The 26,280-nt window shown below is 38.8% G+C and overlaps 1 protein-coding gene across 1 annotated transcript in view; it reads right to left on the bottom strand.

Moving 5' to 3' along the window:
• ODAD2 (outer dynein arm docking complex subunit 2) overlaps positions 1–26,280 on the bottom strand; it is a 156,682-nt gene that overhangs the window by 99,205 nt on the left and 31,197 nt on the right. Inside the window, exons 10-15 of the mRNA XM_063100917.1 lie at positions 12,033–12,179; positions 11,420–11,629; positions 7,479–7,721; positions 7,031–7,141; positions 2,854–3,008; positions 1,132–1,374 (exon numbers count right to left, since the gene is read on the bottom strand). Coding sequence (XP_062956987.1) covers positions 1,132–1,374; positions 2,854–3,008; positions 7,031–7,141; positions 7,479–7,721; positions 11,420–11,629; positions 12,033–12,179 — 1,109 coding nt within the window. The remainder of the gene's footprint in view (positions 1–1,131; positions 1,375–2,853; positions 3,009–7,030; positions 7,142–7,478; positions 7,722–11,419; positions 11,630–12,032; positions 12,180–26,280) is intronic.

A 26,280-nucleotide genomic window follows, 5' to 3' on the forward strand; every position in this document is an offset into this window, starting at 1 on the left:
CAGGTGGTGTCTACAGCGTGGGACACTGGACACAGGGATGATCCATGTCCCAGGCGAGATGCTGGAAGACTTCATCTCACTACTTAGAACAGCACACAACTTAAAACTTATGAATTGTTTACTTTTGGAATTTTCCATTTAATATTTTCGGACCATGGTAACTGCAGACAAGGGGGAACTATTGTGTGAACTCCAGACAATTTATACTGTCAAGTAAAGAGGAGGCAGAAAAGTAGAATGGGACCAGAAGGCAAATGCTTTGAATACCAAGCTAAGGAACTTAGGTGTGGTTTTTCAAGCATTAGAAGTCACTGAAGGTGCTTTGGGCCAAGGATACAAAATGATCAGATGTGCAGTAAAGGAAAATAAATTTCAATGCTCTGCAGGAAGGTATTGAAAGAGAAAGAAATGACTAGAGCTAATACCAAATAGGACTATTAAAATATAATAGTTCAGATAAAAGATGACAGAACTTCAAATGAGATTTGAAAGGAGCAAATATGGTCCAAAAAAGCTCAGAGGTAGTTGGTGGCTGAGTAAATCTGAGTAAACAAAAAATAGAAAAGCCAATGATCAAAAGAAATACATAAAGCCATTTCTGACAAGTGTTTATTATATTCTAATGAATGCCATGCTGTTGCTCTTAAATTATACCACATCTAAGTCTTTTCTTCCGAAGTAGACAATAATTTGCTTAGGAACAAGATCATAGCTTAAAATCCTTTGTCCCTTCCCCACATCTGTTTACAGCTCTCGCTAGGTGCTCAAAATGCGTTTGCTGAATTGCTGAGAATTAAGGTAACACTACCTAGAACCCTAGTAAGAAAGAGAGAGAGAGGAAGAATTCTTCCCTGGGAAGCAGAGAAAAATTTATTAATTGAATTAAGGCTTCCACATGGAAAACTAATTACTAGATATTGTAAATCCTCCCAATATGCCCCACTCAGGCTTGCATCTCATTCAAGGTAATATTTTGGCTCTATAAGTCATGATTTGGCAACCTTGTGATTATTTATATGACAACACATTATTTGTGCACATCAATTCTAAGGGATGACACTATTTTGTGACCACCCAAGTGTTTCTCTTAACACTCTCATATAAAATCGTCATATCCCCAGGGCCACTTACGTCATACTTTCGGGTTCTACTGCACAAGCACCAACCGCTTTTGTGACATTCACAAGAAGAGCTTGGTTTATTCCAACAAGGAGGTTCACAAGTGGCTGAATGCCACCACATTTCCGGACAAGGACTCGGTTTTCGTGATCCTGGCAGCATTCTCCCAAGGCCCCAACCACATTCACAAGTACCTCTTCAGGCTGATCAGTTAAAAGTCCCACCAACGTTTCAATGGCTTTGTATTCCCGAAACCTAAGTTGACCGAGAGAGAGAGAGAGAGAGGCAAAGAAAGGGAAACTATTATTTTTGGTGTAAAGTTAGCTGATAATATTAATAGTAGTAATGATAATTGTTAAATTTACTGAATGCCAGCTACATGCTCATTCAATCTCTACAACCACCTAGGATGCACATACTATTTAATCCCCATTATTGGAGGTCTGGTCTGAAGCTTGGTAAATAGTACCGCTGCCAGCCCCACCCAGACATCTGCCCCAGACCTGTGCTCTTCATCACTATACCATACAGTCTCTAAGACAACTACAGCTTCTCCCAGATCTGAGCATCTATGATTCTGCTCTGTTAAGGGTTTTTCCCCATGTTATAGAGACTGTTTTACATGAATGACGGATTCTAAATGTTTAATGAAAATGAACTATAGATTATATATATATTTTTAAACACATCAAACATGACTATTGTACCTATTTGGGTTTAATAAGTCTCTCTAAATAAGTAGTAGCTTATGCTCATTGGATAAAAAACATATGTCACCCTCAGATATCTTCAGTATTAACCATTTATAAATTTTAGCATCTCTCTTGTCATGCGATTTCATTCCAATTTTTCATATATATACCAAAAGGAAGAATCTTTCATAAAAATAAATATTTGAGAATTACTAGTTTCTTCATAGATCATTTTTTCCCTTTCGAATAAAATTCAGCAGTATTTTCAAGTACAATGATGTGGCTGAATTTTTAAGGTTACTTAACAGAGTTAAGTAACTTTTAATCAACATAAAAGTTTAATTAGCTGAGGTTACTTTTAATCTAGCCATTACTTCACTACACGTTTTTTATTAAGTAAACTTATTTTGTATTAAATAGTCAGGATGTGAATTTCTTGTTTAAGGAGATCATCAGATGAAGACAAGGAGTTGTTTCAGAATACCCAACACTGAGAGTGCAAACTGGAAAAATATATAAAGAGATACATTTGAAAATTAAAATAAATAGAATGGTCATAAAGTTTACGAATATTTTAAAATTCAGTGAAATCATATTTTAAAATGACTGCACACTCTAAGAGTAACTGGCTAGTTGGCATTTAGTTGACTCATCTTGCTTATCTTTAGAAAAAGAATGGAAACACGTCCATCTCTAAAGATTCAATGGGAAATTCACCCCCTCACCTTGAAAGGTCTCAGCAGGAAAAATCAGAGATATTCCTAATTTAAATGGCTGCCCATATGCAAAATGGCCTATTTGTACTGAAAGATCAACTCAGCAAGCCCATTAGCACTTCTGAAGCACAGAAAATCATTGCCAAGATGTGGGGTGGGGAGAGGGGCCTTTCACTTCTAAGAATCCCTTCATTCTGCCAACTTAACCCATAATGTACATCTATGACTAACATTAGAATCAATTACTTATTAAAATAGCATTAAATTACAAGATTGTGTTTTGGTGGCCATATCTTTATTGCAGAACATTGAATGCCTTCTCTTACTTGGTCACATTTTCTTTGCTGATGGAACATTTCCATATGGCCCCTGTGACAGCAGCTAACCGTTCTTTATTGTCAGTGTTATTGAGCAGATTGGCCAGGGGCTTAAGTCCTCCGTGTAGCCTAACCAGGTCCCGGGTTTCCTCATCTTCAGCACACTGCACAAAAAGTCAAATCAGAGGCATCACTGATCAGGGCATACCAAGCTTTCAGTGATTGCTAAAGAGGCTGCCATTCTAATAGCTATGAAACTTCTTTTCAGAGAGGCTCATTTTCTCATGGCGCCTCTATGAAAAATACCATTCTTGTCTATACTGGCAGCTATCTGACAGTATGTCTCTCCTGTTATGTGGTTTTGGGAATGCAAAGAAGTCTCTACATACTTGGCAATTCTCCAAAGCCTATTCTGCGGTAGCCTGAGCTTCTACCAAGACACTAAGAAACCTAGAATTCTCCAGGCATGGATGGATGATTTCTGCAGTGATGCAACCCAGAGTCTTGGAAAAATGTAGTAGAGAAAATGATGAGTGACAGGAATTTGGTCATATCTTCAATAATCTCTGAAACCTAGAGATGAAGAACTTCCCCAACAGAGTTTCTATGCCCAGAGCAGTGAGTTATATCAATAGTACCTGACATTTTATTCAAACATTTTTATCCATGTTTGTGTCATCCTTTGAAATAAATGTTTACTGCATAGATGTTCCCAACTGATAATTCTCAGGTTATAGAGCTAACAGATGATAAGTTTAGAATAGATTTGGCCAGTAGCCTAAGCATACAGTTGTTTTCTGAAGCCATGTGATGCAGAACCTTGTCACTCGTCATCCATGAGGACCACTAGAGGAAATCCCCATCATAATGCATCACAGAGACACCTGCCATGTTTATCTTCTGTGTGTCATTTTCAGTTCTGGTTCGCTGGTAACTTTTAAATATTAAGCATTATTTCTAACCAACTCTTAATGGTTACTCACACGAGGTGTATATACAAGTCAATGCTATATTTCCCTGTTATGGGATTGAATTGTGTACCCTCAAAATTCCTATGTTGAAGTCCTAACTCCCAGGACTTTAGACTGTGACTGTATTTGGAGATAGGGTCTTTAAAGAGGTAATTAAGGCTAAGTGAAGTCATTGGGGTAGGCTCTAATAATATGACTGCTGTCCTTAGAAGAAGAGATTAGGACACAGACACATACAGAAATTAGGACACAGACACATACAGGGAGGAGAATTATCAACAAGCCAAGGAGAGAGGCCTCAGAGGAAAACAACCCACCTGACACTCTTATCTTAGACTTCCAGTCTCCAGGACTGTGAGGAAATAAATTTCTGTTGTTTAAGGCCCTAGTCCATGGCAGTCCTAGCTGATGAATACAGTCCTCTACTGAAATGAATCCTTCCTCTGACTCTATCTTTTTAGCAGTCTCTCACACTTTACACATTTTAAGTGCATTCTTCTAGAAAATCTACTCTGATTAGGTAGAAGCTAACACTGTCAGTAACCAGCCATACACTAATTTGTCAAGGACATTTTTCCCTCTTTACCATTCTAAACTGTTTTCTGGTATACTATGAAATTTATAATTCACAAAAAGGAGGTGAAGATTAAAATAAGTAAGCTAATAAAGAGGAAAAACAGGAATACACACACACTGTCTCATTCATCCATACTGTGTTGGTAGGAGATAAATTTCCTAAGATCATTATTTTCGAAGAGGACACATGAAAAGCAATGTAGGAGGGTTCCAGTCAAGATGGCAGAATAGATGGTTCCCAGTGTCACTCTCTCCCACAAATCAACCAACTTACAGCTATAAAAATGTAACAACAGCCAAGCTGGGGCCACTGGAGCTCAGGGGAAGAGAAGAGACTTACAGAGTTCATGAAGGCGGGAGAAACTACGATGAGAGAAAGAAAAAACTGCTCTGAGGGTTTTGGGCTGTGGCTGCTTTAAGCCTGGAGCTGCTGAGTGCATGGAGTAAGAGCCAGCAGAAGCCACAGCTGTGTCCTTCAGATGGAATTACTTGGAGGTGGCAGGGGAAAAGAGGGCTTTGGAGGCCCCCAGGACAACAAGACCACTAATAGGGTTCATGGACCCATGCAGGAGCGAGGAGCCAGAAGAACTAAAAAAAGGGAGCCATTCAGAGGCGGGTGAGTCATTGCAAGGGACCGACGCAGGGCCCTTGGAGCATGGGCGGTGGGGGAGACGGGCCCACTGGGAGAACACTGGGATACAGCAAGGACAGCCAATCTGCCCCCCAATCAGCACAGGACCACTCAGAGGAGACTGGTCGGGAATGCAGAATTGCATGGGGTGCAGTTTGATGGAAAAACTCAGGCCCAGATCAAAGTTTCTAGACAACCCAGGTGCACCAAGTCTCTGGAGCCAGAAGTACCTATTAGGTCAACCATTAAACCCTGATCTGCACAAAAAGCCTACCCTAGGGAAGCAGCAGTGAAGCAATAATTTAGCTCAACCACACAGCTCAAGCACTGGTTCCCACAGGAAATTCCCCCATTTTAGAAGTAAGCAAAGGACAAAAAATTAGTTGTGGCCCAGGCACACTGCGCCAATGCCTTGGGGCCCACCTGAGGACCCAAAGCATGGAGAAGGGGACTGGACTCCCCTCCCACAACCAAGCACACCATGCCAAAGCCTTGGGGCCCTCCCAGTGACCCAAGGCATGGAGAATGGGACTGGTCCCCCTCCCACAATCAGGCACACCACGTCAGCACCTCATGGCCCACCCAGTGACCCGAGGCATGGATCTGGGGACTGGTACCCCCACCTACAACCAAGCACATCACCAGCTCCTTGTGGCCCCACCCAGGGGCCTGCGGCATGGAGTCAGGGTCCAGACTCCCCTCCCACAACCAGGCACACCATGCCAGCACCTCATGGCCTGCCCAGTGACCCAAGGCATGCAGGCAGGGACTGGAACCCCACCCACAACCAGGCACACCACCAGTACCTCATGGCCCCACCCAGGGACCTGAGGCTTGGAGGCAGGGACCAGACACACCCCACAACCAGGCACACCACCAGTGCCAAGAAGCATGCCAAAAACATCACCTCCATGTGGGTGGCCTGCCACAGCCGCAATAACCATGGCTACTGTGAAAGCAGATAGATGTCACAACCACCATGCAGATTGTCCACCAACCACTGGAGTGCATTGACACAGGAGAGTCACCAGCAGAGATAAAGAAAAGAAGAGCATATCCATGCCTCGGGTCACTAGGCGTGCCCTTTGGTGCTGGTGTGGTGTGTATGGTTGTAGGAGGGGGGTCCAGTCTCCTCTCTCCACAAAACCCATTTCAGAGTGACAGAAGAAGCATCTGCTCTATGATAGTATTGTGGGACCTGATCACACCTCTCAGCAGTGGGCAGATCATCTAGGCAACAAATCAACAGAGTAACCACTATTCTTTCAGAAGGAGAGAAGAAATCTAGGGTAATTAGAGGGCGGAGAGGGGACAGAGAAGAGGATGGGGAGAGATTGGACAAGGGGCATAAAGAATAATTAGGATTTGTAACAATATATATGCTAGTAATATTGATTTGATCAACATATCTCAATGGTGAACCCCCAAAATACGTATAATCAATTTTGATTCAATAAAAAAATAATAAATTAATAACATATGTACCATACTTATAACAGCATCTGGATTATAATAATTGCTATTTATGTTAATTATTATTCTGTGTATAAAAGTAATATCACTTGAAATGAATTTTTTTTGATGTCAAAAAAAAAAAGAAAAGCAATGTAGGACTACCATGTACTTATGAGGGTACTTTCAAAAGTCCATGGAAAGATAGAATTGAAAGATAATACAAATGTTTCCAGAAACATTTTGAAGGATCCTTGTATTTATCTATTTTACACTAAGTAAGTTGTTTTAGGAGACAGAGAAAGCTATATAAGTGACTTCTAGAAATGTTAATAATCCCACATGCTGAAGCAGTTTTCTCTAACATATACAAGTACCTGTCATTACCACAGGACAGCAGTTCTCAGACCCATGTGTGCATGAAAATCTACTAGGGTATTTGTTAAAAATGCTGATTTCCTGAATCCGTCCCAGAGAAAGAGACCACCTGTTTAGAAACACTAATCTGAACTCTGCGAGAAAAAACACCCACAACTGTTGGAAGAGTTCATCACACCTGATAAATGGCCATGGCGCAGTGCTGCTGGAGTTGCTCATTCTCACTGTTTAGGTTCTTTACCAGATTTTCAATTATCCTTTCTGCTTTGATTGCAGCTCGGTAGTTTTCCTAGGCATATAAATTTAAATATTTATGTGTATATAATGCATGAACAGAAGTATCGATTTACATTTATTAATAATTAGGCTGAACAAATTTTCTGGGTAAATAAATACCAAAGTCCAAGTTTAACATATCTTTATAACAATAAGAGAATTAGTCAACATTTTGAAAATATATCATACAGGTACTGATTTACTTAATGTGCCATTAGTTTGATCTTCTCTTTCTAATAGAAGGCTGACTTCTTGGGGGAAAACAATCCTTAGCTGTCATGATAACCTTAAGAGTTATTTTTTGACTAAAGAAAGTCAAAGTAAGAAGCAAGCAAAGAGGGCTTGGGTACCTCTGATGCACATTCCTGCAATGTCCCCACCACCGGAATTAGCATGTTTTCATGAGAAGTCTTCAGTAACCGAGCCAGCAGAGGAATGCCCCCAGCTTTGCGAATGGCCTCTTTATTGGCGTTACTCTTGCTGCAGCTCCAGAGGGCCAGTGCCCCACAGCGAGCCACCTCCACGTCTCTGGTCTCATACAGACTCGATTGAGCAGGTTTTGTTGAATTCTGCGCACAGTCCAGAAGAGCAACCTACAAGAACAGAAGAATGCAAGGCACGTGGAAATTGTTAAAATAAAACTTAACACAGCTTTCATAGCTACAGGGTTGCTACTAAGCTCACCTCCCTCAAAAATAAGAATGTTTTAAAAAACCAACTTTTGTACTGCACAGCAGCCAGTGAAAGCAAAGAAACAAACAAAACCCTTCAAAACACGTTCCTCCCGATTTGGGAGCTTTTCCATTTCCTTCCCACAAGAAATTTAATCCCACCAAGATAGTATTTTCTTACTATGGCTCTAATATTTACATTACTAATATTTGTAAACCACATCCTCAGTCCTAGTATCTCAAATGCTAGGCTCCCTGAAACCATTAGAACTTTCTAATGAGAATTGAATGGTCTATACACTCTTAAAACCAGAAGACTTCTGTGGAGGACATAGTCCTCCACATGTGCTATCGAAACCAACCAAACAAAACAATACAGCTGCCAGCATCATCTTCTTTTCTTTGCAATAATTAAAGCTGCTAAAAACCTTAAGGGAAAGGCAATTTTACTTTAAGGATATGGCAGTTTGTTAGGATGCCCCATGGAGGAAGTGAGGCCAGGTCTCCCCAGAGCTGCGATCAGGACCACAAGAGGAAGCTGTCAGCTGTCCTTGCGGGCTCACTGTCTACACCTGGGGATGTAGGAGCCATCACCTATGCACGTCCACTCCATTCTCTCTCCCCGCAGGCCATATTCTATGGATAATGCCCACATATCATGACCCAATCCCAAATTTAGAAAGGAGTAGTCCAAACTAAGTACAGTCTCCCAATCCCAATTCCAAACTCCTGGGAGAGAGATTGGCGGGACTGGCTTGAGTCAGGTGGACATTCATGGTGTAACTAGTTATGTTCCAAGAAAAGATGGAGGCAAGAAGTATCCACATGGCTTCCAGGTACTGACCAACTGCAGGTGCGATAGCAATGCAGGAAAGAAATTCTCAGACAATGGGACTGAACACAAGGCAGACAGCCTAAATGTATCTGTCTACTACAATTATTCCCTTGTTACCTGTATCAAGTCCAAATCCCTTAACTCACTTTAACTCACTGGATAAGGTCCTATGTGAGCATCGTGGTCCTCTATTTTCATCTCACCGCTTGGCCCATCTCACCCTAGGTCTTGCCACATCAAACCACTTGCGACTTCCAAATGCTCAGTGCTGTTTCCCAGCTCTGGGTCTTTCCCAGGATGGCATCATTTTCACGAAATGGCGTTCCCTGCAGGTGTGCCTGACAAATACTCCCCATCCAAAACTCAGCAAGCAACATTTCCTCTCTCCAGCCTGTCTTGACCCTCCTCCTCCAAGTAGAATCAATTGATCACCCCTCCTCTCTTCCTCCACTGTTCGCAGTCCTGACTTCAGTTGAATACCTATGACTCACCATGACACTTACAGTTCTGTCTATATCCTCCCTGTCCCCTCACTCCCTTCTCTGCTAGATTGCAACATCACTGTGGGCATTATTTCTGTTCCCACCACCTAGTTTAGTATGGATTTGGCTATTATCCTAAACATTGTTGTTTTCTGATGCCACGTGACGCAGAACCATGTCATGCATCATCCGTGAGGGCCACTAGAAGAAATCCCCATCATAATGCACCACAGAGACACCTGCCCTGTTTATCTTCTGCATGTCATTTTCAGTTCTGGTTCAGAGGTAACTTTTAAATATTAATCACTACTTCTCACTGACTCTTGATGATTGCTCATATGAGGTGCTTGTTATGGGCTGAATTGTGTCCTCTCAAAATTCCTAAGTTGAAGTCCTAATTCCCAGTACCTCAGAATGTGACTGTATTTGGAGATATGGTCTTTAAAGAGGAAATAAGGCTAAATGAGGTCATTGCAGTGGGTCCTAATCCAATACAACTGTTGTGCTTATAAGAAGAAGAAATTAGCATACAGATACACACAGAGGGAAGACCATGTAAAGACACAGGGAGAAGATGGTCATCTACAAGCCAAGGAGAGAGGTCTTAGAGGAAACCAACTCTGCTAACACCTTGATCTCAGACTTCTAGGTTCCAGGACTGTGAGGAAATAAATTTCTGTTGTTTTAGACACCCAGTCTGTAGTACTTTGTTATGGCAGCCCTAGTACCAAGTGGAGATAATCCTGTAAGAAACAAGCCATGGGAGAGACACAAGATCTGTTGATCCTTACTAACAAGGATGAAAACACATTTCTATATCGCTTTTACTCTTTTAAGATCTCACCTGACACTCACTGCCACGCAGGAAATGTTTTCCAGTGAAAGGCCAGGTATGCTACACATACAGAGGAATATGGAAACGGGCCACACTACTGATAGCACTGGGGTGTGCACATATGCACCTGGATCTTGCAATATTTCCCTGCCTGGATGCATTCTCCTTGCTTGCTCAGACTTCATGTCTTATGCCCAGACTTTTACCGGGGGTGCCTCCACAGAGATTGACCTCCATCTAGGTACCAAATTCCACTGTGGCCAGTGCCTTCCTAACTGCTTTGACCCTCACCTCAGTGCCCTTGCTCTGATGCCATAACCAGCCACTGGTCCAACTCTGTATCGAGTCATCTCCGTCATTTCCAGTTTTAGTTCGGGACTTTTGCCTATATGTAACCCACTCCTCACCCCATGCCTAGCAAACCAAAAATGGATCCCCAATCCTGATCCTTCCCAGATGTGTCCTCAACCTTACAAGTGTATTATTGGTCCATCCGTTATTGGTCTTTCCTGTTCCTAATTTAGCTATCATATAAAATTATACTGTGTGTCATTATCTTAAAATGCAGAACTGGAGATAATTCAATAAGATTAAAACTGCAGGAGGGACACAAGATCTATTGATCTTACTAAGGAGGATAAAAACACATTTCTATATTGCATTTACTTTTTTAAGGTTTTTTCCTGACATGTCAAGGGTGGCAGGCAGAATGCTGATTTTTTTTCTTTTGGTAATAGTAATATTAAAATAATCATTTTTTCTGATGATAAAAGTAAGACTTATACATAGAAGACAAATTTGTAAATGTAGCAAAATAGAAAGAAAAATCAATAATCACTTCAAAGAAAACCCCTGTGAACAATTTTGTGCATTTATTTCTAGTGGGTTGTTTTTTTTTTGTTTTTTGTTTTTTTTTTCCTATTCTGGTAGGTAGAGCTTTAAAAATTGGGATCATAGATATGAACAGTTTTTAATCTTGTTATGATTTTATGTAACACTAATTGTTAAACATTTTATTCCTTTGTACTTCCCAGCCTCCGAAACGGTAAGACATAAATTTCATTCCTCCATAAAGTACCCCGTTTCAGGAATTCTGTTTTGAGCAACAGAAACAGACTAATACGCCACATCGGAGGCCAGGCTAGCAGACCGCTCTCCACGGCAGTTCTCACCATCTCTCACCATCACTGCACATATACACAAACATATCCCAACCAATGCCACAGGCACCAATTACATCTTCTTTTTAAAACTTTCTATTTCTTTGAAAAATGAATTTGAATATGGTTTTTGGCCACCGGCTAATGTAAACATACAAAATTAATTCTTAAGGACATGTGATCCAAAAAGAAGACTCCCAGAACACGCCCTGATGGCTACTGAATGTCCAGACTGGCTGGGGAAGAGAGCAGAAAGGTGCCACATTGGTGGCAGCTGGGGTGCCGATCATGACGTCACTGACACTCACCAGTTTGGTGATGCCCCCATGCTGTCTCACTGCCCGCCGGGCTCTTCTAAACTTGGCAACATTCGCAATGGTCTCGGCTGCCAAACATTTCAGACTCTTGTATGGAGAATCAAGTATATTAACCATAATTGGTAAACCCCCAAGGTCAACAATATTACGTCTGATTTGAGGATTATGACTGATTTCCTTCAGGATTTTTAATGAACCAATCTACATGAGAAAAAAAGTTATAGATGAGTGAGTGCTTAATACATAACCAGTGCTATGTTTTGAAAAATTCCAAGTCTACCCCAAATCCTTCCCTAATTAAGTTTTTTTAAGAAATAGTTTCCATCCCCCGGGGTTACGTATGTCCTCTATATTTTCCTCCATTTATGTAAGTAAACATTCATCGTTCAAGAAGCATGAGAGATGAATGGGACAGAGCGAGAGAAAGAAGAGAAACAGAGAGAAGGGAAAGCATAGCTAATAGAAGCGGCAGGTTGACTGTCAGCAAGTGCAGCAGGTAAAGATAAGAAACAGGCAGCAAGGAGCAGCAGACACTTAGAGCAGAGAAGAGAGCCACAAGAAGGTGGGAACGAGACTCCTCATCCATTGTGACAGATGCACTCACCTTACATTTGACTTCATCTGTGTCAAGTAAATTTATTAACACTTCAAGGCCTCCAACATCTCTGATTGCCAACTGACAGGTCTCCTGAGCTAAGTTGAAATCCCTTATGGAACACAATGCGATCACCGTGGCTGTCTGATTTCCTCCCTATGAAGAGGCAGGGCCATAGAAGGGTTAAATAAAACCACGTTCCCAGAGACACCTGCATTCCCATGTTCATTGCAGTACTATTCATAATAGCCAAGAGATGGAATCAACCTAATTGCCCATAAATGGATGAATGGATAAAAAAAAAACCTGTGGTATACGTACACAATGGAATACTACACACCTATAAAAAATAAAATCCTGTCATTTGCAGCAACATGGATGGAACTGGATGACATCATGTTAAGTGAAGTAAGCCAGGCACAGAAAGACAAATACCACATGGTCTCACTCATATGTGAAATCCAAAAAAAAAGTGGTTCTCATAGAAGTAGAAAGTAGAATAATAGTTCCCAGAGATCAGGAAGGAAAAGGGGTTGGGGGAGGAGGAAAAGAGGTCGATTAATAGGTACAAAGTTATAGGTAGACAGGAAGAATAAGTTCTGGTGTTCTAGGCTAACTAGAGGCAATAATATTATATTGCATATTTCTAAATAGATAGAAAAGAGGATCTTGACAGTAATCACCCCAAAGAAAAGATGCTTAGGTGATGGATATGCTATATACTCTAAGTTAATCATTGTACAATATGTCCATGCATTGAAACAACACATTATACCCCACAAATATGTACAATTAAATTTTAAAAAATAAATCCATGTTCCCACAGAAATGTACTATATGATTATGACTCTGTGAACTAGGAAATGTGTCTCCGAGTGGGCAATAATTTATTAAATGAATCATATAGAGGCAAAGCAGGAAAAAGCTGAATAGAGCATCCTAAAACATTATTCTGACTGAGTAAACATTTAAAGGTGGTCTGTCTCCTCTAAACAGCAATGACACTAGGTGGTATTAGTGTATTAAAGAGAGTCAAGGGGCAAGGCTTGAGAGATTGATTGAAGAATTGAAGTTTTAGGGCCGAGCCCGTGGCGCACTCGGGAGAGTGCGGCGCTGGGAGCGCAGCGACGCTCCCGCCGCGGGTTCGGATCCTATATGGGAATGGCTGGTGCACTCACTGGCTGAGTGCTGGCCACGAAAAAGACAAAAAAAAAAAAAAAAAAAAAGAAAAGAAAACAAGAAAACTGGAAAATTAATGAGCTAGGTGTTCAACTCAGAAGATTAGAAAAAGAATAAACATAAATAAAAATTTAAAAAAAAAAAAAAGAATTGAAGTTTTACATGGTGGTAAGAGATGGTCCTCCCAGTTCTTGAACAACGTATTGTGAAGGCAAACTGTGTCTGAAAATTACTCCTATAGATGTTTGTAGAACAGGCTGGAATAGGGAGAACGTGGGGAAAGGACAACCATGTGGAGGCAGCACAGCAATCCAGACTGGGACCCAGAGGAGGGTGGTGAGGGCTGTGGGGCTGGCAAAGAGGAGGCAATTCAAGTGCGACCTAGAGACAGACCAGAAGGGAGAAATGAAGAAAAGGAAAGCTTCACCACAGTCAGTGAGACGTCTGTCCAGCAAGTCAAGGTCTACCTGGCTAATCAGGTAGACATTGAGCAGATGAGCTACCCCTTGAGATTAAAAAAACCTGAGAGATTTAGAAAATTAATGATGGGACTGACCAGTTAGCTCACTTGGGAGAGCGTGGTGCTGATAATACCAAGATCAAGGGTTTGAATCCCCATACCAGTCAGCCACAAAAAAAAAAAAATGTTTATTGCAGCACTGTTTACCATAGCTAGAGTTGGAACCAGCCCAAATGTCCATCATGAGATGAGCGGATAAGGAAATTGTGGTATATCTACACAATGGAATACTACTCTGCTATAAAAAAGAATGAAACACTACCATTTGCAACAACATGAATGGACCTGGAGAGAATTATATTAAGTGAAACAAGTCAGGCACAGAAAGAGAAATACCACATATTCTCACTTATTTGTGGGAGCTAGAAATAAATAAATATACAAACAAATAAATGGTGGCGGGGGAAGAAGACACAACAATCACAACAATTCCTTGAAACTGTTAAGACAAGTGAACGGATATGATATAGTTGGGGGGAGGGGAGAGAGAGAGGGAGAAAAGAGGAACTGGTAAAGGGTCACGAAATTCAACTACAATGTATATTGAGAAGTCAAAATTTAAAAAAGAAACAAAACAAAACAAGAACAAAATTTTTTTTTAAATTAATGATTTATAAGTGAACTAGACCTGCCGGGAAATTAAAATCAGAATTCAATACAAGAATTCTTTAAAAACATCTACTGGCCATTACTGCTTTGAAAATCTGAAAAATATCACATAGTGCATGTTGTTGCTACAGCTATTGAACTGGTTGGTAAATAAGAGTTCTGAAATAAGCAATGAAATAGTTCATTAGACACAAAATTTTCTGTTGGGGCTAAGAATAAACTATTTTTGTAAAACGTGCTCATGGAAGACAGTCTTTGATTCCTACCTCAAAACAATACCAATGGCCCCAAATCTCTCTTTTTTAAGAGAAGACACTTTCAAATTATGTTTATTTTCATTTGTTAATTATTATTTCCACATTTTATAAAATAGACAATGTATATTTTTATATACATTATAAAATAGATAATGTACATATAAGGGGCCTTCAAAAATTCATGAAAGGATTTGCCTTATCTTTAAATTCAATTCTTCCATGAACTTCATTATGAAGTATCCTCATACATTATCTTTTTTATATGTATATAATATATAATATATAGAATTATTTGTAAATATATTTAATATATAAATATATAAATATGCATATGTATTAATAAATATATTTAATATAAATATAATAAGTGTAATTGAAATATAAAAATAATATATTTGTGTTATATGTATTTTATATTGTTTATATATAAATATAAAATATATATTATATAAATATAAAAGTTAAAATGAAAAATATATTTATATATAAAATAGATGATACATATATATAATAGGCTTAACACGGAAAATGGAAATTACATACAATCTGCCTAACCCCTTCCTCCTTCCTATCACACACATGCACATACATAAATCCTCTTGTGAATTCAATACAATATTTTACCTTAAAATAAGAAAATGAAATGGGATTATTAAAGGACATGCAACAAAAAGTGAAGATAGAAAGATTTAGACCAGCTTTGCTTCTTCTTTTAAGAAAATTCCTTCCACATCTCTAGAGATGTTATGGACTATCTTGTGGTGATGTCACTGACAATTTCCATTTTTTATACTAATGCTGTCTGTGGGTAATCCAGGCTGTTCTCTATATTCAAGATTAAGTTTAGAATAACAAGAGCCTTATTTGTATTATTTACATTTAAAATAATAAGTTATATTCTTTTTTTTTGAGCTCATTGTTATTGAATCAATTTTATTTTATTTTTTAAATTTTAACTTATCAATATACCCTCATACACTGTTGGTGGGACTGCAAAATGGTGCAACCTTTATGGAAAATGTTATGGAGGTTCCTCAAACAATTACAGATGGATCTACCATATGACCCAGATATTCCTCTGCTGGGAATATACCCAGAGGAATGGAAATCATCATGTTGAAGGGATACCTGTACTCCCATGCTTATTGCAGCACTATTTACAAAAGCCAAGAGTTGGAACCAGCCCAAATGTCTATCATCAGATGAGTGGATAAGGAAACTGTGGTATATCTACACAATGGAATACTACTCAGCTATCAAAAAGAATGAAATACTATCATTTGCAGCAACATGATGGACTTAGAAAAAATTATATGAAGTGAAATAAGTCAGGTACAGAAAGAGAAATATCACATGTTCACAAAAATCACTGCTTATTTGTGGGAGATAAAATAAATAAATAAATAAATATGCAAACAAACAGTGGGGGCGGAGACAGGCAAGAAGACACAACAATCACACCAATTCCTTGAACTTAAGACAAGTGAACAGATAATTGGTGTTGATGGCAGGGAGGGGGCAGAGGGAGGGGGAAAAGAGGAATTGGTAAAGGGACACGAAAATCAGCTACATTGTATAAGTTATGTTCTTAACAGCTTTTAGTGTCTTTTTCTCCTTACTATCAAGAGAAATGTTAGCACTACCAATTTTCTTACGTTTAAAATAATAAATCCTCTTTATCAATGTTGGGTTCATAAACTCCCTTATATGGGGGCACAGAACTCCTACACGCCAGCACTTTCCGTTTCTCATTTAGAAAAGCAAAAGGCAGATATTTTGTAAACCGTAAAGAAGAATGTACATGATAACTATAATTAATGAAAGGAAATAAAATAATACACAAAAAGGAAATAGCCAAGAAAATCAGAAAAACAATTCATTAAACAAGGCTTTTTTTTCTGAATTGAAATGGTTAAAAGGTGCCAGAAAGTTCCCTGGGGAGTATCTGAAAAATCAGAGCTGTGTTCCCGTATGAAGAATTTGAAAATCCACACCAAGAGCTTTAGGTAGACAGAGTTCCTTAGACAGAGGCTTCCGACTTAAGCATGACTGGAGAGCGCAGAAGACATTGAACGGGGTGTCATACTTCATTCAAGCCAAGAGCCTCCTCCCACCCCAGGTCCAACTCCCTGAAGAATGTACAGCCCTGACATTCGTAGTTGTGCATGACCGCAGACTTTCTTGACTATTTTTGCACTACTATATAATATTTTCTTTGGTAGCGATTTCTGCTTATATACTCAGCGCAATCTTTGTTTCCCATTTCATGTTGTCTTCGTTTTTCTCTTCTAGACTATCTCCATCTTTTGAGCTTTATTTCATTATTTACGCTAAAATCAATGACATAAAAAAAATTTTTTTAAGTCATTTAATTGTAGCAGATGCCCAAAAGGTAAGTGTTTATATTTTTTTGATTTATCTCTAGGTCAGTCTTCAAGGCAAAGGACTGACAATTTACATTTATCATTAAGAAGTTAGATCCTTATAGAAAAAAAGAATTCTGTAAATCAGCTTCTTCTGAAAATCTGGAAACATAGTCATAGGCTTGAGGGATTTTTTTTAGAACAGTTTTATATTAGGGAAAGTTAGTTTTTCCACATTTCAGGATTTAGTTCTACTCTTGTCACTGACCACACTCCCAAAAGGATTATAAATCTTTCAGAATGAATACCAGAGGACGGGGGCCAAAATATTCAACATACAGAGCCACAAGTGTTAGCCAATTGCTATTCTTTACATACCAGCTATGTCAAAGGATTTTCAAATGTTCGTTCTGTTTTGACCAGATGCCATAAATATCTAACCGAGGAGAGAAGCAATGCAAATATTCTCCTTTTTCAATTAAATCTCCCCCGAGAACGTAATTAGTTGCCAGCACTTATTTTCACATTTTATCACGCGTTTGCATCTGTGAGGTTTTAAGAGCTGGAGAAAACATAGTAAAATATTATTTTACTACCTTCTGAAGGGTTTTGAAAAATGCTTCCAATAAGCTTTTCCACTTCTAAATTAATGCAGTTCTTTTGCTAGTTGTCTTCCTGCTCCTGCTTCTCAAACATCTCCAGGCTCTGTTGGCCTTTGGATCCTCTGCAGTTCACGTTCCTTTCTCCGACCAGGGGGCGTTTTTGTTCATAGTTACCATCAGGTTTCAAACAAGCACAGATTGAGTGAATGCTGCTTTCTCTCACTTTTCTTAAAACTATGCTTTAAAAGACAAGATGAATTGGGGATATTTTTCTAAACAATTATTTTTATTACTTTAAATAAAATCTTTGAAATAAGGAGGTATAACCCTGTCTGGTACACAGAGTAATGCCCTCCCTTGCTGTCCATAGGGTGAAAAAAAATTTACTAAATTGAGATGAACAACGTATTCGAGAATAAAACTGAGCAAGTGGCCTCAAATCACTTTTGCATTCTTTCATTCAACAAATTTGTTGCACATTTACAATTTGCCAAACCAGATGACAGGCACTAGAGACATACTAGTAAGCCAAACCAGACGTGATCCCTGCCTCCATGAAGCTTACACTTTAATGGAGGAAAAAGGATTTAACTTTTTTAAGCTCATCCAAACAAAAGAAAACTCTAAGTCTGAGAAGTGCTACAAGGGAGAAGGGCAGGGGGCTATGGAAGGACATAATAGCGGGCTTTAACCTAGCTTGGGGCATCGTCCCTGGGGAAAGAATGCCTGAGCTGAGATCTATACAAAAAGCAGGTGTTTTCCCTGGTAGGAGAGGAAGGCAAGTGATAAAAAGCAAGTGGTCTGTGCAAAAGCCCTACAGTGGAGTGGAGCGTGGCTGTTTTAAGACCTTAAGAAGGCCAGGGTGGCCAAAGCCTAGAGTGGAGAGTGGTATGAAATGGACTTTAAAAGGAGGTGAGCAACCGAAGCTGCCAGGTCCAGAGGCTGGGCTGAAAATTTTCATCTTTATTTCAAGATTGGCTAATATGAGCTGCTAACATTTTTAAAAGATCACTCTGGCTGCAGAGGCCCTTGGCTGGAGGGGGCAAGTGTGGGTGTGCGGAGAACCCCAGAGATCCAGAGAAAAGCCGATAACTTGGAGTAGGAGGTCGAGGTGATTCATCATGCACCACAAACAGAGTTTTGAAATGAAGGGTTTCTACTAACTTTGTTCAGGTAAGGAGATGAGACTCTGGTGGACAACACACTTGCAGGGTCATCATTCAAGCTTATTGTCAGAGCCCCGTGTGACCACAGTGCGACAGGAAGGCAAGCAGAGGCACGATCAGAACCCGAAGGCCCCTCCTGTCCCATCCCCCACTGTCTGCAACCAAGAAGCAGCGGGTGAGACCCGGTGGAGTGACACAACCATCACACAGCCCTCCAGCTGGCTTTGAAAGCCCTCGGCATTTTTTCCTCCAAGCATGTCACTCAGAGAGCAAGAAAAGTGAACCCCTGCCAGTGACTGTTCGTTAATGACGACAGAAGGCCTGGCGCCCAGCGTAGATGTTGGCTTAGATACTCTTCTCCCAGGATCAGAAGTAGTAAAAGGTAAGTGCTCAAAGTGAGTCAAGATAGTAAAATATATTGCTTTGCCTTCTGTTTATTTGCAAATCTATTTTATACTGATGATTCAGCACTCATAAACCTGAGACTCATCAGAACCCCAAGGAAAAGGAGAAAATAGTTCCCAGAAGAAAATGTATATATATATTATATACACACATTTATATATATATGTCCTTAAAGAAATTAGACTCAGGTTGTTATGTTACAAGCTTGCTAAGCATTTTTATCAGGAATGGGTAAGGAACAATGCAAGGATTCCATACACATTTTTAAATAGCCATGGCATATTTACAGAAATTGACAACTTACTGAAATCTACTAAATCTGCAATGAGGAAAAATTTGTAGCAGAGGTAACTGTCTTTCTAAAAAGATTAAGAAGAATGAGCTGAATAATTATGAAATTGATAAAAATATTTCAGTAAAGTGGCTAGATACAAGGTCAACATTTAAAAATGAGTAACTCTCCATACACTAAGAATAACAAATCAAAATATATAATTTGAGAAAGTTCCCATGCCAGTACTAACAAAACAATAATAACAAAAATGTCTATGACTAAATCCCACAAGAAATATTTTGGATAGATGTAGGGAAAAAAGCTACTAAGTTTTACTATAGTACACAGAAGACTAAATAATGAATGGTCACTCACACGATGTTCATGAATAGGATAACTCAATGTTATTAAAATTACAATTTATCCAAAAGCAATTTATAAACCAACCAAAACGCCAACAGGATTTTTTTGTTTCTGTTTATAACTGAATTCTCAACTCATTCTAAAGATGATCTGGAATGGAAAATATGTAAAGATTAGTTTAAAAAATTTTAAGATACCTATATGGCCTACCAAATATTAAAATATACCAAAGCTATAGTAATAAAAGCAGCAAGGAACTGGCATGGGAACATCCAAATAAGCCAATGCAACACAGAAAGATCCAGAAACAAACTCTCACATGTGAGATTGCAGTATTTGCTAAAGGTAACATCTCAGATCAAAGGAGGGAAGAGTGGATGAGCCAATGTGTGTATTGGTACAGCTGACTATCCATCTAGAGAAAAGAAAAAGTGAATCAGATACCTACCTTACAATATACATAAAGGGAATTCCAGATGGATTCAGGATTTGAAAAAAATTGTTTAATGCTTGTAAAACTACCAGAGAAATAGAAAATATTTTTGACCTCTTGTAATGACTTCAGAAAAACCATCCTAGTTCCTAAGATACAAAACCCATAAGCCATGAAGAAGATAGTTGATATTTATGAATGTATAAAAGAGTAGACAGAAAGGTATGTGAAAAATGGAGAGAAAATATCTGCAATTAATATAACAGTCAAAGGATTAATTTGCAACACCAAGAATAAAAAGACAAACAACCACATAGAAAAACAGGCAAAAGATAGAGTATAATACTATTTGACATATGGAAAAATTATCAACCTCATTAGTAGTCAGGGCTATGCAAATTCAAACAAGATACATTTTTCCTCTATCAGAACAATTGGCCAAAATTAAAAATTAAAAACGATTGCAAATTAGTGGGAATATATAACAATAGATTTCAATCCTACATGAATAATTTTAATACCCCGAGGAGATTTTAAAGACTGTCAATGCCTAGACTCCACCCCAAACCAATTCAATCACAACTTCCATGAATGGTATCTGGGTGTGGGGGTCTTCAGTTTATTTGCTCATTTGTTTCTGTTTTTAAGAGCTCTGGTTGATTTCACTCTGTGTCCAAGGTTGAAAACCATTGGTATATTACTCGTGAAGTATAAATTGACATTTTCTTTCTGCAAGGAGCTATCAAAAAACTTTTTTATATCAACCAAGCTTGTTTGGTTTAAAAAATGTTTAATGGAAGGCTTCTCAAACTTAGTGAGCATATATTTTCTTTCTTTTTTTAAAACAGCTTTATTGCGGTATAATTGATCTACAAGAACTGCACATATTTAATGTACACAATTTGATGAGTTTGGACATTATGTGTACACCGATGAAATCATCGCCACAGTCAAGGTGATAAACACATCCGTCACCTGCAAAAATTTCCTTCTGCTTCCTCCTCTTTTTGTGGTAACAACACTTAACATGAGATCTACTATTTTTTAAGTGTACAATACATATTGTTTAACTGTAGGCACTATGATGTACAGCAGATCTCCAGAATTTATCCGACTGGCATAAATGAAACTTTATACTCACTGAACAACAATTGCCCATTGGAGCTATCAAAAATTTAAATATGCATTCTCTTTGACCCAAGAAATTCCATTTCAAAGAATCCTTCCTACAGAAATAGTGTACATATCCAAAAGTAGTGATAAAAATTGACTTGAGGGGAAAAAAACAATAAAAAAAAGTTGTCAATAAGAGAATTGTTAAATAAATTGTTAAATAAATAAAATCATAATGAAATACTATGTAGTAATTAAAAGAACTGGGGCAGATACGAAAGATCACCAAGACATAATATTAAATATAAAATGTAGAATAAGAAATAGTATTTATATATACATTTATATATTTATTCATTTATATATACAAATTATGTATGTACAAGTACAGAAACAGAGAAATATCTGGAAGAGGTCTTCTACTTTGACTCTTTTCCATGGCTTGCTTTTTTACAATGAACATTTATTAGTGTATTATTTGTATAGTATTGTCATATTTTAAACACAGAAGGGAGTAAAAGAAAAACTAGAAGAGCAACATATGCTTCTGCTATGTCCCGCATGTCACAGAAACATCAGCGGGCCACAACCAGACAGCCACACCCATCCAGAGGGCAAGAGGTGGGAAAGGAGCCACAACCCTCCTGCAGGAGTCTCCAAGAGACCACAAAGAGACATGGAGTTTAAGACTTTTCCTACAAATATGCAAATTCCAGCAATGATTACAATAGATCTATAGAGAGGTGTGAAACGAAAGATCATTTACACCAAATTAGGTGCCTCTTACTCCTTAACGCACACATTTAGAAATTCTCCAGCATGCAAACTTCTGTAGCAGGACATGAGTATGTGTTTTTAAAACAAAATGCAAAGCAGCCTAGCACATTACATAAACTGGGAACTAGCCAGTGCTACTTTTCTCCAAGCTATTTAGCTTTCTCAAATAAATTTTTGGGGAAAAGCACACTTTGAGGAACAAAAAAGAAATAAGCGTTGCTGAAAATACATAGGACAAGAAATTCCCCCAAAGTATCTATTACATTTTTCGACCATTACATAAAACTGCCTTAGATAAAATTCTTTTCAATCCAAGATCTTATGAATAGCTAGATGGGTATTATGCTCTAGCTGGGCTGGCTCACAGTGCACATTCATGAATAAACACCTGAATGAATCATGAATGAATGAATTAAAGCTTAAGGGACCTCCCTCGAGATTTTTAATATTGTAATTTTTCAATAATTAAGTTGATGTCACTGTATAATGCTAGCTAGTGGTGGTATAAACTGTTATGAGTCAGTAACACTGTATTATCAACTCATCTAACTACTTTTACTCTGCCTTTTCTCCACACTTGTTTATTTATGATAGCCAAGAGGCAAGGAGAGTTTAAAGCTCAAAACTAAAAAAGTTATTATTTTATTTGTGGAGTACAGATTCCCCTTTGGAGATGAGAAGCCACTCCATTGCTTCCACTATCTCCTTTATAATGAAAATAAAAGGGGGTGAATTCTTCTTTTGCAGGTTATATAAACATGCAAGTAACACACATTTCAAGTACTCCAAATACGTAAAATGTGTTCACTGCTTATACTACAATATTTATGAAAACATAAACGTAGACTCTACTCATTGGAAATTTTGTTAGATGATGAAATTTATATATCATATCATTTCTAACTTTTTTTTATAAAAAGGGCAGAAAAGTTCTCTTACTCATTTTGTCACTGAGACTTTTTTAAAAGTTCACCCACATCAATGTAGCAACATATGTATAAACTTAAAAGAATGTTTTCTCAGGAAAGTGGGACCCATTCTCCTAACTCCTGGAGTTGATTCGGGGGCATAAGCAGTGACCATTGTTTTCCATTTTTGAAAGATTCTGTTCAACAAGAATAACTGCACTAGCACATTCTTCTCCGTCTTTTTAACTAAAAACCTAGCAAAAGAGCATATTTGATTACTGCCTTCCAAAAAATGAATATCGAGTTCCTTTATTAGAAGTGCTCTCCACTTAGTCTCTCACCCGAACAAGAGAGAAGACCAGAAGATACAATAACAAAGTCTGCAGGCCTCCTGGGTCCTGAATTTCTTTACAGTGGCAGAGAAGCACTAGGCAACTGGCAATGGAGATAGACGCCTGGACACAGTCCCGGTCCACAGCCGCCTTCTGTGTGGCCTGGAGCAAGTATTTCTCAGCTTTTCCACCAATGAAACAAGGATCAAACTACCTGCCACTCCATACCCAAAACCCGAGTAATGGGAAAGGAATTTAATTAACTGTAATTGATTGCAAAGTACATCAAATTCCTGCAATGAAAAATCATATAACTCCCAATTACCACTTAACGCAACCCTTCAAACAATTAAGGGGTTGCGTGTGTGTCTGTAAGTGTGTTTAATCAGTTCGTGTAAGATCGTTAAGGAACCGAACCCCCACAAAAGCAGACGTTAGCAAAGATTTTCAAGTCTGAGAAAGTGTCTCTGCCAAGAGTCCCCCTCCAGAGAGGAAATCCAAAACATGCCTGGGAGGGAGTCCTGGGCCTCTCTTCTGATGCTGATAGCTTGGTGGCGTTTCTGATGTGACTGTCGTTTATATGTCACGCTGCAGTAGAGCACTGGTCACAGCTAGGCGGGGGCAAGCACCAGGCATTCTCACTTGTGGATACAGAACAGAGGAGAAAAACCGGCAAGCTCCCTGGCTGATGTGAGAGGTGAAATTGTGTTTTATGAATTTGATCATACAGAATAAACAAATTAGGCTTCCCCTCACTGACCCGTCCTGGGTGTGGGGAGAGGATTCATATACAGAGATGGTCATCCTCCCTGTTGATGTAATGCCTTTGTCACTGGCCTCCTGTCACTTCCCACTCAGATCCATTTTGCACACCACCTTCTGCTGGACTCATCTTTCTAAATCGATGCTTTCATCATCCCGCTACCCACTCTCCCAGCTGGACTCTGATCACAATTCCAGGTGCAGAACCAGGCATCCTGCAGGGAGGAGGTACACCTGGGGAAAGGCCCTGGGAATTAACCCTAGATTCCCCGCACCGGTGCAGAAAGCACTCAGGAGTGAGAACAGCTGGATGAAGCTCTTCCAAGAAGGGACAGCCACCTCGCCCTTGCTTACTCATACTCTCTCCTAGCTGAGCCTAGAGCCTACTCCAGGATGGGACAGACGTCTTATCCTCAAGTGACAGCCCTAGGAAATGCCCACAAGGTAGACAAAGCATGATTCTAGACCCCGCCTCTGAGATCCTGCCAAACTACCTAAAAGCTGTCCAATCTTGTTCCTGGGCCCCACTCTAGTGTCCTCAATTTTTCTCTTGGATTTGCTGGTCCTATAGAATTAAATTCTATACCACTTTCAATGCACTTAGAAATGGATTTCAACAGGCTTTCAACCTTGGGTCCAAAAATTCATTCTTCAGTTTAAGGACACTTACATGAATATGTACAGAATGCAGATCTACTTAAAATTCTGAAATTTCAACATTTTATCTCACTTTATTGAAGAGTACCTATTTGTATTAATTTATAATATTACAATACTTGTGACTAATAAATCCACATTTCCAAACAGACAAAATATCCTATGACTTGTCTATTTCACAAAAGGGTTCTCTACATACCTTATTTAGAAATGAGTGAAACTTCACTGTATTTTTGGAGACTCACAGAATTAGTGTGGAGCATAGACATTAACAGGCCATCTCCCCCAGTTGCTCAAACTGATAGTAAGCAAGACATTTTTCTTGCAAGATTTTTAGATCAGCCCTGGCCAGGGGAGAAAATAATATCCATATAAACCTAGCAAACGAAGCAATAAAGTAGTATATCTATAATGAGAAAGAGAGCTGGAAAAGGAGAAGAGAGGGGTACAAGAGAAATGGATGGCCCAGAGGCAGGAAGAACAGCCCTCAAGGAGCTGAGAGTAAAGAACTAAGCCTCGCCTCCCAGAAACTTTGTCCTTTCCCCTATGCACTGTTTGGGCAGAGAGTAGAAAGGCACGCTTGCTTTCATTAGCAAGACATCCTGCAAGATACAAAAGTGAATTTAATAGGATCTCTCTACTCAAGGAGTAACTGATAAAACACACAACCTGAACCATCACCATAGCAGAAGACAGAATGTAAGTGCTTATCAGTAAGGTAGCTGAAAAGGGGGTGTACTGCTTCATTTAGAATCAGGGTACAGTCATCAGCTATCGGGGGAGAAAAGAAGTTGGAAGGTTATTGAGTAAAAATAAAATGCAATCATTAATTTAAAAAATTAAATTGTGTTCTAAAAATCCAGATGAAAAGAATATACACATATATAAAACTTACAAGTTGACATGAACATATGTCAAAGCCAAATAGTTAAATACAAACTCCCTTTGCTTATGTGCCAAGATCTGAGCTCATAGCTCTGGATAAATAATAAGCTATAGTTTATTGACCAGTTTGGGTATTAATGAGCTCATCAAATTTTTTTTTTTCAACAATCACAGACATTGCTCTACTTGGAAAACGGTAAGTAAAAAGTCAGGTCAACATTCAGATTTCTCTGCTAGTTTAAGTCTACTTTTAAGCCATAATTTTATAAATTAAAATGTCAGGTACATGATTTTGAGATTATCTAGAGACATTCAATTTTGCATTTCACAGACTTTTAAGATCCTTTGGTGTCTCCATATAAAACATTTATCTGTGTCAAAAACCTTGAAATCATTTGTAGATGTACTTTTTCTTTTATTGGCTGTGTTAAGAATATTGACCTGTGGGAACTATAAGAATTCCAAGCAATTTACTGTCTGGCCAAAAGTATCACATTTGCACATGATTTATTGATGAATAACTGGTGCAAGCTTAAATAGCACTTCATCAATACATGTTTTCCTTAATTGTTCTGGGACAGAAATAGTGCATCCCCTTTTGGCCTAATACTATATGAACTGCTCCTAAATAGCTGAAAAACTCAAGACAGTT

Source organism: Cynocephalus volans, chromosome 6 (assembly GCF_027409185.1).
Source record: "Cynocephalus volans isolate mCynVol1 chromosome 6, mCynVol1.pri, whole genome shotgun sequence".
Classification (NCBI taxonomy): Eukaryota; Metazoa; Chordata; class Mammalia; order Dermoptera; family Cynocephalidae; genus Cynocephalus; species Cynocephalus volans.